The 19,436-nt window shown below is 34.4% G+C and overlaps 1 protein-coding gene across 1 annotated transcript in view; it reads left to right on the top strand.

Annotated features, from left to right (window-relative positions):
• The first annotated feature begins 613 nt into the window (after positions 1–613).
• Positions 614–19,436, top strand: part of stmA (Protein EFR3 homolog stmA) — a 47,672-nt gene continuing 28,849 nt past the window's right edge. Inside the window, exon 1 of the mRNA XM_076531299.1 lies at positions 614–848. Within this exon, the coding sequence (XP_076387414.1) occupies positions 767–848 (82 nt within the window). The 5' untranslated portion in view covers positions 614–766. The remainder of the gene's footprint in view (positions 849–19,436) is intronic.

The raw sequence follows: 19,436 nt of genomic DNA, 5'->3' as shown, positions 1-19,436 counted from the left end.
TATTTGACAGTTTCTACCATGCTTTCTCAATTCATTAAATAATATTGACCCAAAGAAAAAGTAACTACTACTGAAAAGATTTTCATCCCCGCAACGAGTACTTTACGGTTGAGTGAAAAAAGAATTTGATGTTGACTTTCGAGGTCATGGCCAATTTTGTGACAACTTGTTTTTTATGCACCTCTATTGCTGTAATGTTCGTTTCCTGAAACAGTGTCCATATCACATTCAAATAAAGAAACGTTTAAGGAACTGGATATTTCTATAGCACACGATTCGAATAAAGAAAGATTTATTATATTGGAAGCAATCCATCTAAAAAAGATGCAAAGAAAACAATTTTTTACTAACTAACCCGTTTATTTGATCAACAATGAAATGGTCTACACTGTTTGGCCATTGATTTACAAGGGCCGCAACCCAAGGAAGATGGCCTTTATTAACAGAGGCACTACAGAACTTTCCCTCTGCTCCCTCCAGCACCCTTTCGCCTTACCAATCCTCGGCACAGGCGCGTACTCGACGCATGACGTAGTTGGGGAAAGTATTGCCAAGGGTAGCCTCATGTGCGAAATGCGGGTTAGTGGAGCACGAACGTCGCGACGCCAAGCGTCGACGTCGCGTCGTTACTTACTCGCCTGACCTCTTGGAATGTTCTTTAGTTGGCAAGCTTTTTACAGCATAAACGGTGATATTAACTTCAGTGATACGTTTGTTCGAAAAGTTACAATTTTTGAATATTCATGGAATACGTGATTAGAAGAAAATGGCTATGATCAGATGTTGCCTGGAAGCGGAAGTGCCTGATATTTTCGAATCCTTCGCACGGAAGTGCACTGACCCTGGTTGTAAGTACTACTGTATTTGAAAGTTGTTGAGAACTGTTAATCAAACACGACCGAAGTTGACTTACTATAGCTACTGAGTTACTTGCTTAATGACTTAACATTTATATTTAGCTATAATTTTATATTTGTCATACATTTTTGTTTATACGAAAGTCAATATACATTTAAAAAAGACGTCCTAACTATGGTTTTTGCAATGTTATGTTTCCTCTTATACCTAATAGAACGTTATTTCAAAATTTCGTTTAATGCACATTGCAAAATTACTACTTTGTAAAGTGTAACTAACACTGTCTAGAGTAGAGAAAAGTAAAATAAAAATTAATAGATAAATGCTTTTTAATATATAAATTAAGCCGTAAATGCTTGAATGTGAAAATAAATACCTAATAGCAGCTGCCAATATTAATTTCTAAAATTTAAAACAAGAGATTTTAAATCTGTCATTTTTATGGGTTAAGTTCTAGTATTATTGATCAAGAGTGCTCTGATTATTAACAAGTTTTAATAAATCAATTATTGTTTCATACTAATATTGTGTTTAATATTGTACTTATAATATTTCGAGGTGAAATTTTTTATTAGCACTTTAAGAATTAAATAGATTTACTTTTCGTCATTTGCAACTTTACTTCACATAGTCAATAAATAAACATTTTTCTTTTTATTAGAATTCTGCTACATAGGATATCATATTTAAACGGTAACTGTAAAATGTGTCATTAGGGAGTGAAATTAAGAAAAAAATGTTTTCACAAAAAATGTAGAATATAAAAGAAGACATTATGCGGTATAAATAATTTTTATGCGAATGAAGCAGTAGAAGAGATTTCGGGGTCAAGCAGTAGTGAATCTGGAAACTCTTTTTTGGAAGAGAGGGGAAGGACGAAATGTATACAAGTAAATAAGTACATTTTTGAACCTTCTATTACAAGAGTTAAAAATAGCTTGCAGCTTATATTTTGATATCTGTATTTGATACTACAGCCTGAATAGTTAAGTCCACGTTAATTATATATACATTATAAAAATCAAAATAATTATTAAATAATCTGTTTTATGAATAAAGTAGACGTAAAAGATGTTTAATATGGATGCGAGAACAATTTTAATTTACAATAAAAATTCTGTTCTACACTTGCGAATCGATCTACATATAATGCGGCCTTCGTTTATTCCTACATCACAATGTGTATTTAACAACACAAAGGGTATAGCCGGATAAGGTAGTCAAATGTGCGCTTGAGTCGAATTGGAAACCCAATTCGTCAGTCGGTAGCATATCCAAAAAAAACATCTCACACCAAGTTTCAACCTCCTATCTCATCCGTGGGGGTAGTAAAAGGGAAAAAACGAAATTCCGGTTTTTGGTCCTTTTTGCCTATTTAAGTAAGCAGTTTATTACAACCCATAATAATTTGTTTTAACATGCGTATAACGGGAGAAATAAAAATCGATGATAGGATCTCAAAGGGTATAAAGAAAACCAATATGTATATCGTATGAATGTATCACTACTACACCGATATACAGGGTTTGTCCGGAAAGAAATGAAATTAGGTACGTAAAAAAATTTTTTTATTGATATAAACCTTAACAAAATTTTCAAAGTACTGCTCTTGGCCTTCAACATACTTTTGCCAGCGACTTTTTTATGCACAGTACGCATCTTGGAAGGTGTTAATGAGGACCTCGTTTAAAATGTCCTTTGAGGGCAGACTTAATCCTCGAGAACAGGAATAAATCTGCTGGAGCCATGTCAGGGCTGTAAGGGAGCCGTGGTAACGTTACCAAGCTGTGCTTGGCTAAGGACTGTCAATGAGTGTGACTGAATGTGTTGTCGTAATGTAGCTGCCACGAAGCGGCGATCTCTTTTTGATATGCGATCATTCGAATACTCTTTCGTTGATCGCTGTTAAGAAGTTAATTGTGTCCTAGTAAATGTTTCCTGGACACGGGAATCATTTTAGTCAATTCTGGTACTTATCCGCCGTCCAGAGCGGAAGTCATCTTCCACGTTTTCCCAACCGTTCTTGAATAAATTCAACCTACTGGAAACTCGAGGATAGGAAAAAGCTGAATTTCCATATTCCTCCTTAATCATTTAGTTGGTTTCGGCGAGGATTTTATTAAGCTTAGCATAAAATTTAATCGCGTTACGTTGTTCCATAGTTTTCTCCATTACGCGTCGTGACATGGGCACTAATAATAGGTTTACGTTTACAACGATTTTGACGATTTCGAAGCGCAGATTAGGTTGAAATTACAAATATATAAAGATAAGAGTCCCTTCCACATATCCCAAAAAGTCCGAGCGCATTCGGACCAAGAAAAATGGCGGGAATAAACAAATTACATTACTTTTCGGACAGACCCCGTATTTACATTTTCATCGGTACTGTCTTACTGATATTTGAAATTTGACTATACTTTCCAAAAATGCGCTAATGCGTTCAAGCCGCTTGTAACACATTTTAAACAAATATTCTGCTAACCACGAAGTTAAAATTTATTTTAAGCTGTTTAAAAAAACAATAATTCGATCGTTTTCACTTATTTTTATAACACTCACTAACAACTGTGCATAAACCACAATGCAAAGCTATGATTGCTATAAAGAAATAGAACGTGTATTGTATCAATGAATTCTTTCAGAATTACTTAATAGCAACATAACCGAAAAAAGTACACTAACAAGGGACATCCTCCACACGTTACACACCGATTTTTATGAAGTTTTTAGATGTTTTAGAACTTCAAAAAATATTTAATACCTATTTTCTTGCGTGTGGATATCCACTTTGAAGCGGTGACAAAAACCTTTAAAGTTTGGATTAAAAAAGCTATTTTCAAAAACATCTCAGGAACTATTAGCCACAGATAAAAAATTCAAGTTGAAAATTTGTCCACTTAGGAAGATCAATAATATGGTGTAAGTGGATTTTTGAAAAATTTGTTTGTTTAAAAAATATGTTGAGAATTAATATAATTTTCTAAACTTTGTTAATAAAATGTTGAACCATTTTAATTAAATTTCACATACGTAAATTATGGGTTCAAAAAAAAAATTCGGATGATTTAGAATTTTGAATTGTTCTCATGCAAAAAATATTACTATGGTTGAAGTTATACGTACATTTTATACCTTTGTAGCGGAAAAGTGCTTATTTTGTAAATAGTATACATAAGTTAATTATAAGAGTAACGTACCTATTTGCCGTGCGCCGCGTAACTAGCGTACCTCGGACAGGCAATGCCATAAAAACTCTTGGGCATGACAACGCGCGCCCGTGATTGGACAGACCCAGATGACAAAAAGCGTAAGAAAGCACGGTTGGCTGTCGTGGCGAGCGCACGTGTTCGGGGGTCGCTCCGCGTTAAAATCCAGTTTTGGTGGGAAAAAGTGGCAAAAGTGTGGTAAATAATGTTGCGAAGTGAGGGAAAACCGCGGGGGAAGTGAGCGGTAACATTTTTGTGAAAATCGGAAGTGGAATAGTGAAGTTATAAATAAAAAACGAAATTTCGGTAATGGCAACCCCTACGCGACGCGAGGGAAAGCATGGGGTGCAAACATGAGAAGCCGAGAGTGTGGAAACGAGTGTTCGGGCCGACCGTGGAATGAAATAAATAAGTGCGCGACTTAAACATGATTATTTTAATATATCGCGAGTGAAATTAGTCCAATTTAAGGGCGAAATATGCCCCTGAAGAAGGACTTGCGCGAACACGTGGTCGTGCGGTATGTCGAAGTTGAGAGAGAAAGTCGCAAAATTAATAAATTAAATAATGTAAACGTCAGAAGGGAATTAGAGTGCGGGGGAAGGGTGAATGAGGCATATTTCATGCACGCGGTAGTCAGCTTTTGAGTTTTCTGTTTTGTGATTTGGCAGTGAATAGATCGGTCGAGCAAACTTCGATGTATCGGACGAACACGTGGGCATCTCCGCGCGAGGGAAAGTGCAGAACGAAAAGGACGGTTCGCAATATCCAACATGGCGGAGGAAGAGTCGCCGCAGGCGCATGGAAAGCGGCCCTTAAGGACGAAGCTTTAGGGCGTAGCGGAGGCACGCGGCAACAAGCAAGATGGAGGAGACATGGCGCGCTTTTCAAACGGCAAGAGGAGGGGAAAAATCGAGAAGACAACGAGGGGGAGAAGAGAAAGAGTAGAAGTGGAAGAGGCGGAGAATCATAGACACGACCGTTCAAACGACTCAAACTTGCAAGGGAGGAAACCGGTGTCAGCCTGGTCATAGCACCATTAGGGGGTACAAAACAGGGACCGAGCGGGATCGACAGGAGAAAGGAAGGAGAAATAGAGCGTTCGGGGAAATAGAGACTGGGTAGAAGGTTAGGGGCGATATTAGGATCGAGGATCTTAGTAATTTAGTAGGTGCGATGTGATGGGGAGAGGTCGCGATTTTAGGACCGTATGCTCACCTGTATGAAGTTAGCACCCCATTTCGAAAATTTTTAAATTCTAAAAGTTGTTCCAGGTTATTCTAGACTTGTTTTAAATTGTTCCAGAAGATAAAAGTTTTATACTAATTATTTTGATAAAAAATGAAAAAGAACAATTTTTTGGTCTGGCACACCATTTTTCGAAAATCAAATTTTTTATGATGAAGCTTTTGAGAAATGGTATTAAATGTAAAAACTGTATTGAGAATATATATTTTAATTATGACAGGTTACTACTCTGTTTTCAGTACAAATAGAAAAACATTATAAGATATGTGTCCTATGTTCCTATAATTTTATTTTTTGTATGGATGCACTTATGCTCTCCTCGAATATAATTGTACTTTATTCTATACTGCAACCCAACATTTTAAGAAAGCAATCAATTTCATTTACCATTTTGCACATATCAGTACTAACCCAAGGTCATAAAAATATTAACAGCCACCTTGAATATTACCGTTATATCTAATATTATGAAAAATTTTTATTGAATATTATTGAAAAATTTTTCCAAAATTTTTTCAAAGACTTTTTATACAACTGAAAGCATAGAGAAGACTTTTAGGATATCTTTATTTTCTTATGAATATGCTCTACTTTTATTTATCGTAATACGATGGCTGATGTTGAGATGACTTCAGCAAACTATCATTGAAAGTCATCTACTAACAAATGTGGTACTAAAAAATAAATTTCCTTACATTACAGAGGATGTTCGATGTGGTGATCATTTGCGTCAATGCACAGCTAAAACCTTCGTATCGCTACATCGCGTACATGTCTTATCAACACTAAACTTATTCTGGCACATACGATAATTATCCATTGTATCACACTTTATAATATAACGGGCACTTCTTAATAAACATTTTTCAATGCTACCTTGGAGAAAAAATCTAACACACCACATTTTATCGATAGAAATCTTATTGATGAGACATATTATACGACGCACAATGGGGACTTTATTGGAAAATGTATCAGTATGTGTTCACTAAATGACGTAGTTCAAGCACGGTAGGTGCCCGACATATTATACTCTGAGAGTACGAGATGTACTTAACAAACTTTACCCAAACTAATGAATAGAACACGGAAAAGTTTCTTAATCAATTCGCTTCCCAAACGTAATACTATTAGATTTTTACACTGGAAACATTGAACAAGAAGTATCTATTACTCAGAAAATATGAAACAACGAATAATTATAGCATGTACTAGAATAAATTTGAAGACGATAAGACATGCGCGTAACAATACAACTTTGCACTGACAACAGTTATTACTTTGAACATCTTCTATAATGTAAGAAATACTATTTTGCTACAACATTTAATCTTCAATAATAGGTTGCTGAAGACTCAACATCGGCTATCACATCGTAATAAAAAATGATGTAATATTCCATTACGAAAAGAGCGAACATAATCCTAAAGTCTCCTCTATGATTCCATCTATACGAGAAATGCGTGTATTACAATATGATTTATATTTATATCTAATTTTTTATATAACATTTTTTCATATTATTATACATAACAATAGTGTTCCAGGCAAACGTAGTTATTGCTCCAACCCGTGAAACATAGTAAAAAGCAAGGCCAAGCATAAAAAAGAGAAGGGACATGTTTTATTTATAAGAATGAAACGTCTCACGAAATTAGCTTGATTAAAGCAAGTTTGCTGTGTAGGGATTCTTGTCGACACTGATTGCGAAGCTTATGCCGACAGTTCAACATGCAAAATAACAGGTTGGATATGGTAATTAAAATAATATAAAGTAGTACCTACTTCTTACAATCTCTTAAGTAAAACTATGGAAGTATTACTCTCCCATTTTTTTGAAATTTGAATATGTTATAATACATGAGAAACTACGGAACATGTTGGAAGTGATCGATTTTTTGTTGTAAACAATCAGTTTTGATCTTATCAAAGTAAAATTTATTAAAACTTCGAGAGGAAAGCTAATCAAGGAATACGTATTTTTTTATATGTATATAAATATTGGAGGGGGGAGAGTAAACAAGGCCTAAATTGCCGTGTTCGTTTTGTATTACACATGAAACACGTTGTGAAACTATATTTTTTAACTGTTCGATGTTTTTAATACATTGGTTTTTCTCCACTTTACATTCCGCTGTCCTTCTGAGGGGATATAAATGTTAAATGGCAAAATAAATTTTCGGAGTGTGAAGGGTTAAATCGCTGAATCCGAATCTGAAATCAAATCTCCAAAATTCAATATGGCAGAGGAAAACTTGAAAAATTATTTCAACAAACAATAACTCGATATACAACTTTAAAAGTACAATAAAATTAACTTTTCAAAATTATTGTTAGTTATGTAAAGTGGATTAAGCATGTTAAAAATATAAATTATTAATAACAAAATTGAAATGTAGCTAAAAAATAAAATTATGAAAAATCCTGTGACGAGACTCATTGTATGCAAAAAATTACTATGAAGACATTCGTCACATATTTTATCTTTTTTTTTATTTAGTTGCACCAAGCACATCTTATTATGTTTCAACATTTTTAAAATAGAAATCAACGAAGTTTAAAATTCCAACAATTTTTCTTTTATACGAGGTGTGACACAAAAGTAACGAGACTAGTCCAATAAATCATTGTACCTGCAGAATCAGTTCTCCGTGACATTATCACCTTCAAAGTAGTCCCCTTCAGCATTCACACACTTTTGCATTCGGTACTGCCATTGCTGGTAACAGTTCTGGAACGAGGTTTTTGGAAGTCCCTTCAGGAGATTCTCCGTTTCTGCCTGAACCTCTTTAATTGAGGTGAAATGGGTTCCCATTAAGCAAAATTTAATTTTAGGAAATTAAAAAGTATCGCATGGAGCCAAATCAGGTGAATAAGGAGGATGCCCCATCACAGTAACATTTTTACTGGTCAGAAACTGCTTGGCAGACAGTGCCGTGTGAGCGGGTGCATTGTCCTGGTGCAACAGCCATCCATCGCTTCACAACTGTGGCCTTTTTTTCCTAATTTTTTCACGAAGTCTTTTTAGTAGTTCAATATAATAGTGTTAGTTAACAGTCTGACCACTGGGAAACCACTCAATCATTACAATTCCATTAATGTCGAATTTTGATTTTGACATGCGTGCTGTTTTAGGTTTTGGGGATCCTGGAGACTTCCACTCCATTGACTGGCGCTTACTTTCTGGGTCATAGGTAAAGATCCATGTCTCATCACATATTACAGAAGAGTTCAAAAAATTTTACAAGAAACTTGATGTTTATTCGCTATTGGGTTTTTACGTTAGACATTTTTCCGGCAGAATGCAGTTGTACGTGTTCACTAAATAACGCAATACTTCGAAATGGTATGACCGATTCAATCGAAATTGGCAACATGGATAGAGGAGGTATGTGGGATGATGCCACAAAAACAATTGCTGCCAATTACATTGTTTTTTCAAGTTACAGACCTCGTTCCGAACGTGCTACGGAACACAATACGCGAGGATTTCGTAGGTAGTTTATGATGGGTCCGGGTAACAGTTATTTTTGAAAGACAGATTTTTAGCCATCGACGGCAATTTAGTTTTACATTTTTTCGAACAATGCCTTTAGAATTTCTAAGTTTCATTTAGTCTTCAATAACTACTCCGTCATAAACAGGGTTTTTCCCGAAGGGTCACCGAGGATGGGCCTCGGTTCCGTCCTAGCGGTACTTTTTAGGACAACGTGCGTGTCACCTGGAGGGAAAAACCCCGGCGTTGCCGGCCTTCGAGATCCTCCCGTACTCATCGGTATCTTTTCCCACCCTCTTCCAAAAAAGGCGCGCTCAGGGCGCAAGAGAGGGTGGGCCCAAGTCAAGGGGCATGTTGATTGGAAAATCAACGTTTCTAATGAGAACCAATCAGCATGCCTCCTTGCACTTCCGACGTTTCGAGGAAGTAACGACGGAACGTCTCGTCAGAATCCCAACATTAGTCATCCGAGTCGGACTAAAAAGAACAAGAAAATAAGTCAACCGTGTCGGACTTAAACAGTTAATCTCAAATAAAGTCACCTAACAAGGAAACATATCGAACCGCGACACACCGATTTTAATGAAACTTATGTGAAAGATAGTTCTCAAAAAAATATTTGACACGTATTTTTTTTTATCGGCAATCGTTCACATTGAAGAGCTGAAAATAGCCCTCGAAGTTGGGGGTTGAAACCATGTTTTTGGGAATATCTCCGGAACGAAAGAAGATAATTGAATTCTTTTTTTGGTAAATTGTTCGTCTTTAGATAGGAAATTTTTGTGCGTAAAAAAATTTCAAGAAACTTTATTTGTTTAAATAATATTTAAAAAATTCATCATTTTTGTTTAAATTTTTGCACTAAATGTTGATCTATTTTTTTGCAACTTCGTGTACGTAAACTATGGACAAAAATAGAGGATACGTGTTTTTGGAATTTGTTGTTTGTTGCAATGTTTATTAGATATATAATTTAACATCACCTCCTGTGAAGAGGGGTAATCATCATTTTTATTAAAAATATCATTATTTTTACAATCTTTTACATTATTTTAGCGATTTTATACCTCTTCATATGCCGTTAATGGATTTCTGAACAATTATTGTAAGCGTCACAGGTATGAGCGTGACGCGGTTACAATCATCGCCGTAAGGAACATAGGCTTTTATGGCCAATATTGTTAAAAAATAATTTAATTTATTTTTATTTTCTGAGTTTCTTAAAAAATCTCAATGTTTCCAAAAGTTCTAAATATTTTATTTAGAATGAAGTCTTTACGCCTGTGAAAGTATAAAATCCATAATTGGATTTGTATTGGCCATAAAAGCCTATGTTCCTTACGGCGATGATTGTAACCGCGTCACGCTCATACCTGTGACGCTTACAATAATTGTTCAGAAATCAATTAACGGCATATGAAGAGGTATAAAATCGCTAAAATAATGTAAAAGATTGTAAAAATAATGATATTTTTAATAAAAATGATGATTACCCCTCTTCACAGGAGGTGATGTTAAATTATATATCTAATAAACATTGCAACAAACAACAAATTCCAAAAACACGTATCCTCTATTTTTGTCCATAGTTTACGTACACGAGGTTGCAAAAAAATAGATCAACATTTAGTGCAAAAATTTAAACAAAAATGATAAATTTTCAAAATATTATTTAAACAAATAAAGTTTATTGAAATTTTTTTACGCACAAAAATTTCCTATCTAAAGACGAACAATTTACAAAAAAAAGAATTCAATTATCTTCTTTCGTTCCGGAGATATTCCCAAAAACATGGTTTCAACCCCCAACTTCGAGGGCTATTTTCAGCTCTTCAATGTGAACGATTGCCGATAAAAAAAAATACGTGTCAAATATTTTTTTGAGAACTATCTTTCACATAAGTTTCATTAAAATCGGTGTGTCGCGGTTCGATATGTTTCCTTGTAAGTCGGATTTAGAAATTTCACGAGTCATTTGCGACGTACTTAGTCATTTTCACGAGTCCACCGTTTAGGACGTCTTCGAGTCAACCGTTCGGACTCATTTTCAAATATTATCCCCAAGATTAATTTCTTTCGGATAAACGTGCGCGAGTCAGCACAGACCTAGTCTCGTTACTTTTGCGTCACACCTCGTATATCCACTTGTATACCATGAGTATCTAATAAAATTTTAAAATGGAGAAGCTCTTTCTATAGTCATTTTTGCAAAAGGATTAGACTTTTACTTAGGTTCTTTACCTGTAGCAGCAAGGAGTCGTTACATCCTATCGCGTATTTTTAATTTGTTACTATTTACATTTGGTTGTCAAAACCCTTTACCTTAACAGTAGAGTGTATTATTTGTAGGTTTCTATTCATATCGAAGTATTGTTTTATTTTATTATTGCTACGGTTACTTTTTGAGGAGAACCCAGACCCATCGTATATTACTCAAGCCTCCATTTCCACCCAATTTTGTACAGCCAATAGAAAGCAGGAACTGTTTCCCTTGTCCTTATGTAGAATTAGTATTATAGAGTAGAATTGATAGAGTGGTTCAGAGTCCTCCACACTGGTGTGCCCAGGTCAATGAAGGATGTAGATCATCATCCCACTAGTTGTAATGATTATTGTGTGTTGCTGTAGTTGATAGTTATTGTGATTCGTAAGACTGAGTATATTTCAACAACGGTAGTTTTAAGACTGACTAGTTGCCTCTAAAAAGCCAGAAAAGAAAGCGATGGAGGAAGTTCAGGACGTGAAGGCGTTACCAAAAGGACCAATCAGGACAGATTGTTATTTGTAAAAAACAGTGATTGGTGAGATGGTTCAGCGAATGAGATTGTAAGATTCTAGGCATCACTCCAGGGTTGTAAATAACGTTTCGTTAATAAGGTGACCCAAACAGTTAAGTGATTTGGGTCCTTCAACAGAACTAAGTAATGGGACACATTGCGAGACTGCTGAATGACCGAGTCAGAGTGCCTGGTCCGCCGAGTATGCAAGGATTTTCGTAAACACTGCACACAGCAAAGGTGCACAGTTTAGGACCATAGAAATAAACATCTTTAAGGAAAGATATATTGGCGTTAGAAAGATGTGCTTTTCTGGCCTGTTAGAAGGCTATTGACAATAGTTAAGAACGTCAAGTTGTGGAGACGTTCATGTGGTGTTACAGATCCGTTCAAAGCTGTAAGAATGAATCGTTTTTAGGTTTGAAAGAATACCCATAAATTTAAAGCTAATTATATTCCGAGCAACTCGGAACAATGTGAAACGCTAAAAATCTTGTTTAAATAAATGAAAAAGAATAATATTGTATTCTTCTTATTCCACATTATTTGTAAGTTAATGTTGTTCTGTTGACACTAGCTGTAATAATGTAAGAATGTGAATTGGCAGAACCGTATGTAACCTGTTTACTTCAAAATAAAACACATATGATGTTAAAAATGAATACTGGAAAACGTGTGTTAATTATATATAAAATCCTTGTAGGTCCATCCATATTAATACAAAACACCTATTTAAAATTATCCAGTTATGCGACCCAGATTTCCGCACTGTGTGATAAAACTGTAGAATAAGTAAAAATACTGAAATATCATGACGAACAAAGAAGATGTAGAGCGCATGCCTGTGTTGAAGGATACTTCCACGTTTTCTTTCTGGCGGTGGAAAATTAAAACCTTTTTCGGATCTCTGGGCATGTATGAATGGATCGAAACTGAAAAACGCATTTACTGAAGATATGAATGAACTCGCTGAGTGGATTTTAAAACGTGCCCCAACAAAACATCGGCTATACCTTGGCTACATATGATCTTCGTGCTAAGATTCATATTTTGTGTTGCACAACTGCAAAAGAAATCTATGATCAACTCACAAGTACGTTCAATAAGGATTCTTCTGAGCAAATGACACAGCTGTACAGTGACTTCTACAACTTCAAGATAAAGAATAATCAAGATATTATATCCTATATTCCTGGTTTTCAACACACTGTATTTAAATTAAACAGTATAAAAGGGAAGGTAACTAATATTATATTAATAACCAGAATAATAGCAGCTTTACTAAAGGAACACACAATTATCACTTAAAACCAGGCTCAGAGCTCGTTAAATCGTGACTGGGTCAGAATAGTGTCGGGTGCCCGAATCCGCGCTGTTCACGCAACAAACCTTAACAATTAGAATGAAAAAATATGTATATCATGCATCATAGGCAAGAAGGCGAGAAGTGCTTTTTTTTAAAAGAACTAGAACAAAGAGACCACATGAAATAGTTCGTACGAATATGCGTGGTAATATATCTTCAATAAAGCATAAAAATTAACAATATTTTTTTACTGTAATAGATGATTACACCCACTTCTACCTACTTCATACGAAAGAAGAAACTGTAGAATATTTAAAACAATACACTTTGGAAGCAGAAGCCTTAAACTTGAAAATAGAAGATAAAATGCGATAGATGCAGTGAGTTTAGAAACAATGAGTTCAAGCTTTGGCATAGGAACAGAAGCACTGTTATTGAATACATAATAAACGATACTTCACAGTAGAATGGAAGGGTTGAGAAAATGTACCGCACCTTGTTTCATGACATGCTGCATGCGTCCAAGCTTTACAATAAGTTTTGAGTTTTGCTGTGCAAACTGCCACATATCTGTTGAATGAAAGCATTACTAAAACAGTTGATGTCACTCATTATGAAATGTAAAATGGAAAAAAACCTAAACTGTTAGAATTGGGAAAATTTGGACAAACTGTTTACACAAAAACTTTAATTATTTAAGAAATCAGACTCTCGGTATAAGAAATGTACTTTCATTAGCTATTCTCTGGAATCCCTTTTATTGAACAACATTTTAAGAGATGTCGAATTTACCAAGAGATCTGAGGAAGAGAAACAAAGAGGCCTTCTGTTGTCAGTGGAAAATATACATCTGGAAGATATTTTTCTGCATGAAAATGAAAATAAACATAATGAAGATGAAAATCAAGATAATAAAGATGAAGACCGAAACAATGAAAATGAACATGAAGATAATGAGGATAAAGACCAAGACAATCAAGAAAAAAAGGATGATTTAAATTATGAAATGGAAAACCGAAAAGGTAAAGAAAACCGAGAATATGAGCTAAAAATGCGTCAACTAAGACGAAGAAGATTCTCACTATATTTTGAAAATGATGAGGTGCCAGATAGATACAAATAAAGACATGAGGCATTTCTCACATTAAAAGAAAGAGACATCTCATATATTTACTGCATGTTCAGCGATAAAAAAAGACAATTATAAGAAGCAATAAATGAAGAAAAATTATGAGATTTAAGTTCAGTATGCATGCCCATTTGTCACACTATAAATCCATTCCATCTTCAGGTACTAAAAATAAAATAATAAAGGCTAATAGAAATAGCATCACACAAAACTGAAATTTGAACAATCCGGTAAAGAAAATAAGAGAAATAGGAGAAAGATAGGAGGACAGTAAAACTGTGAAAAAAATTTTGTTGTTAAAACCGGTGCACTACATACAGAAAATATGGAGATAATTGAAAGAGTAGCTACTGAATGATGTAATAATGTAATACTTTTGTCTACAGAAATTGGTAAATATAATAATCTATTATGTGATGTGCAGGATTTCCGTTACATGCAACGATTAATTGATCTCCTTAGCTTAAGTATCACCTTGTGATAAACACCTGTACCAGATCATTGTTCTGTAGTATCTGGTGTAAAGAACCACCAGACAATATCAGCACTAAAACAAAATGAAAATAAATAAATTCAAGGTACAACAAAAAGCAAATTACTAATAATTCTGAAATGTATAGTACTTTTCAAAACAAGTGTTTAAATGCAATAATACTTGGAATTGTTTACTCTACCAGGTAATCTCTTTTCTAATTTCATCTATGAGACACATATGACACCATTTTGCTGACTGTTTCTTGGAATTAGTTGATGAAATATTCTTAGGAAAATGTGCACAAACATTCGTCTGAAAGGATATAGCCGGATAAGGTAGTCAAATGTGCCCTTGAGTCGAATTAGAAACCCAACTCGTCAGTCGGTAGCATATCCAAAAAAACATCTCACACCAAGTTTCAACCTCCTATCTCATCCGTGGGGGTAGTAAAAGGGAAGAAACGAAATTCCGGTTTTTGGCCTTTTTTGCCTATTTAATTTCATACAAAAATTCTGAAAAAATTCTAAAACATTGAGGTCCAGGTAGCGCATATTATAGAATTTTTTCAGATTTTTTGATCGCAAATTGTAGTCGTGAAAAATCAAAAACCGAAAAAAAATCCGAAAAATTGCGATTTTTTCGTGAAGATATCGGAGCACTACTTTTATATTAATGTGGTAGTTAGATATTAGTACAATAGTACGAGTCAGACGCCTTAACCGCTGCGGCACCGATGTCGTTGAAAAACCTTCAAACATTTAAGTATATAAAGAACGTACCATAAAACTAATTAATTAAGTTAATTTCATTGTTGTAATCCATAAATCAATTGTGTGAACGTGAATCCTCTTAAAATTACTTAATGCATCTTTTATAGGAAAATGATATAAAAATTCAAAGCAGAAGTTTGTTTTTCGCGCGAAAAAATCGGTTTTTGATTTTTTTAACTACGGCGCACCTCACCGAAAAATCTGAAAAAATTAGAGAATAATAGTTGTACTAATATCTAACTACCACATTAATATTAAAGTAGTGCTCCGATATCTTCACGAAAAAATCGCAATTTTTCGGATTTTTTTTCGGTTTTTGATTTTTCACGACTACAATTTGCGATCAAAAAATCTGAAAAAATTCTATAATATGCGCTACCTGGACTTCAATGTTTTAACATTTTTTCAGAATTTTTGTATGAAATTAAACAGGCAAAAAAGGCTAAAAACCAGAATTTCGTTTTTTCCCTTTTATTACCCCCACGGATGAGATAGGGGGTTGAAACTTGGTGTGAGATGTTTTTTTTGGATATGCTACCGACTGACGAGTTGGGTTTCTAATTCGACTCAAGGGCACATTTGACTACCTTATCCGGCTATACCCTTTGCTTTCACATAAACAAAAGTTAGATTCATCATCTAGCATTAAGGCAAAACAAGTGGCATGACATGTGTTAGGTGTCCAATATAACTACGGGGTTAAGAACATCTCTACTCCTATTTTTCCTTCAAAACCATAGTATGAAAAGTAAAGATACGAAACCTGTCAATATCAGGTCGGAAGTAGTCGGAAATCAGCATTATATCGGCGTCAAAATAAACAAGTGTAGCGAGATAATTTTTTAGAATTAAGACTTAGTATAAGAAACAGAGTTACACGGGGAAAAATGACCAGCGCACCGCAAGCCTCGGCGTACCTATTACCTGCAAGTGTCATAAAATTTACCGATCGCACTTCGGCACACTGATTGGGCGGCCGAAGGCGAAATAAATCGTATAAAAGGGCTACCTAAAACATAGAAAAGTCAGAACATTCCCAACCTGCACCCTGACAGCACCACTCTCGGAAGTACCAGAGTCGGAAAACTGTCATTCTCCTTCAACTACAGGAACCTTAATCAACTATTATTTGGTTAAAGTTATAATTTTACTTTAAAAGTTATAATTAAAGTTTTAAATATTCCAACAACTTGTAACGTAGTAAATAATGATAGAATATTTTTCATATACATATATATATACGTGCCATTAAGCCGTTATTATTGATTTCCGAAGACCTGTGTCAATATCCAACATGTCTTGTCTTCCTCAGCTGCTTCAGCTGACAAGAATTCTCGCGTTTCACCGCAAAAAGATTACGTGTCTGTTTCATTCGCGTTCCAATAGAAATAAAATAACGTGTGAAAACATGATTTCCGTAATAAACTAATATGTTCTGAAAGAAATTTTTCAAATGAAGTAACTTTTTATTTTGAACATTAAAGTAAAATTTTATGAAGTAAATGAATTTGTTTCAAAAGATACAGTTTAATTTTTTATTGTTATATTTGCCTAAGGTATGTATATCTAATTGGTTAAAATTATGTTGCATGTAATTATTTATAATTTCGCGATTAAGGAATTAATTATCTGATAAACAAATTATTAGTGGCTACATCGCCTTTTTGGTATTTTATTATCTTTTACAAATGGATTTAAACAAACGTCAATTTCCAGATTGATGTTGGAGTCTACTCATTTATACTAATGAATTAGAAAAATTTATTTACATTATTGTAGATATGTGTGGGGTAGAATATTTTATTAATTCATTAGCTGAAATTAATTGTCCAAATGAGTATCATGAGAATGATATTTGTTTCAATACAAAATGAAATCAATTCGTAAGAGATAATAAACTGCTGAAATGGCTTCACGCTATAACCAAAATGCCCATGACATAACGAATATTATTTTATATTGAATTCTAACAATTTGTCGATAAGCGTTCAGATTTCAAGACCGCAACTAAACAGTTAGCGAAGTAGAGAATTTATTCTCAGGACGATTACCGACGAACATAGAAAGACACAACAGAGAACAAAATAGAAACTAAAATCTAAGTGAATTGGAAAGAGGGATTAAGGGAATTTAATGTTACGATCATCTGTTTGATAAATGTTCCTAAATTCTGAACTCTTACAGTGAACAGCGCCGTATACTGTACAACAAACATACAGAAACCTATCCCATTCGAAAATAAGCAGATAAATTTACTTTGCTACTGAATAACCGTTCATGACTACGCAGCCATGAAATACTGAGGAGATAGATTCTTCAAATTCTCTCTAGTTCTCCAAATGTAGAGAAGAATAGGAACTCGATAAACGAAAGATTTAATTCGATCCGAATTTGGATACAGATACTAACTCCACAATTCAACTGTTTTATTTTTCATTCTTTTTGTAACGAAACTTTTACTGACGTATTTATGACATTTTTTGATTAAAATAAGACCAACGCCATATCCTTTAAAGTAGATTTGTTTATACAGGATGGCCCATTTAAGCTGACATTTTAAGAAATCTCGAAGGCGTGTGATTTAAGAAAAACAAACTGACACGTGTCCTTCAGTATTTCGAATGAAAAGTCAAATAGCATTACTAATTTTTTAATGCATGGGAGTCTTTATAGTTATTTCAAGTTCATCTTGTATTTTTTTATCATAAACCCCTATTTTTTGTTCCAGAATAATATTCTACGTGAAAAAATATACGACTTTTGTTTGATACATTTTGTTGTCAGATCAATATTACATCTGGCAGGCTTACATCTTCAAGTATGATTAGTAGCTTAAGAATTATTGATGGCACGTTAGATGGAAATAAATATCTATTGATATACAGGGTGTTCAGCTACTGGTGGGCATAATTTTAGGGGGTGGTAGCTGGGGTGATTCTGAACAACTTTTTCCTTTACCAAAATGCTGGTTAAAGCTTAGTTTTTGAATTATTAATGAAAAACAGTGACCAATCAGAGCGCGAGAATAGCACGCGCTCAGATGCGAGAGCGACGGGTGCAAACGTGACGGTTGACCCTGGTCGTGAACAAACAAATCGCGCGATATCGATAACATAGTTACCATCATCGGTAATATGTCAGCCGGTAAGTAGTTATTGATTGATTGATTCTTGTTGCGGGCGTCGACTACTGTGGTCATTAGCCCGGGTAAGTAGTTATAAAATTCACAACTATTAATAAGTATAAATTTATTAACGAAACTAATTGTATGGATTAAGCGAAAATAAAGGTAAAGATCAAGCGCAGTTTCTTTAGGTAATTAAAAAAAATTATTATTTGTTTAACGACATAAAATTAAAGAATACTCGGACGCTTACCTCATGAGTGAATTTACGATGCGAAAATTCTTCATTAATTTTGAAGTATATCGTCGTATGACAAGAAACCTATTTACTCGCTAAAATCCACAAGAGCATATCATAACCCGTTCTATGGGATTGTCAAGTAAAAAGGGTGACTGTCATATTTGATGTTTTCCGTATAATAATAGTACAATTTTCGGAACCCACACTAAACAAACACACAATCACACAAGCACCACGATTGGTCAGTCCTTAGTATCGAAACGTTAAAAATATCCACCTTTTTTACACATCAATTCGTTTACGAAAGTTCCTCACCATGTACACATTACACATTATGCGCGATAAGTGATTCAAAGAAAAGAATCAGTTATTGCAAGATGTATTATTGCGATCGCACAACACGTATTACCGATAATATTAAATTTACTGTAATGTTTGAAATGTGCACCATTCTCTTCTAAGCACTCTCGTTCGATTATCGACAACCAACTGACGTTTTGTACAGAATTTTAGAAACAAAAAACTTGCATTGGTATATCTTGAATATCTAAGCTTAGTAAATAGATAAAACATGTGGTTTCAACGAATTTTATTGGTAATTAGATAGGTCGAGGTAGTCCAGTTTCCTGACCAGCGAAAGCACCTGATCCTACATTATCCTATTACTTCCATTGGGGTTATCTCAAGGAAAAGATATACTTCGATTCACCTACTATACCAGAAAACATGAAAGAGCGAATTAATACTGCATATCGTAGTATCGCGAGAAAAACTTTATTATCTGTTCATGAGACTTTTATTAA

This window comes from Megachile rotundata, chromosome 4, assembly GCF_050947335.1.
Source record: "Megachile rotundata isolate GNS110a chromosome 4, iyMegRotu1, whole genome shotgun sequence".
NCBI classification, from domain to species: domain Eukaryota; kingdom Metazoa; phylum Arthropoda; class Insecta; order Hymenoptera; family Megachilidae; genus Megachile; species Megachile rotundata.
Note: the sequence above shows the minus strand (reverse complement) of the source record. Positions and strands in the feature narration are given on the sequence as shown.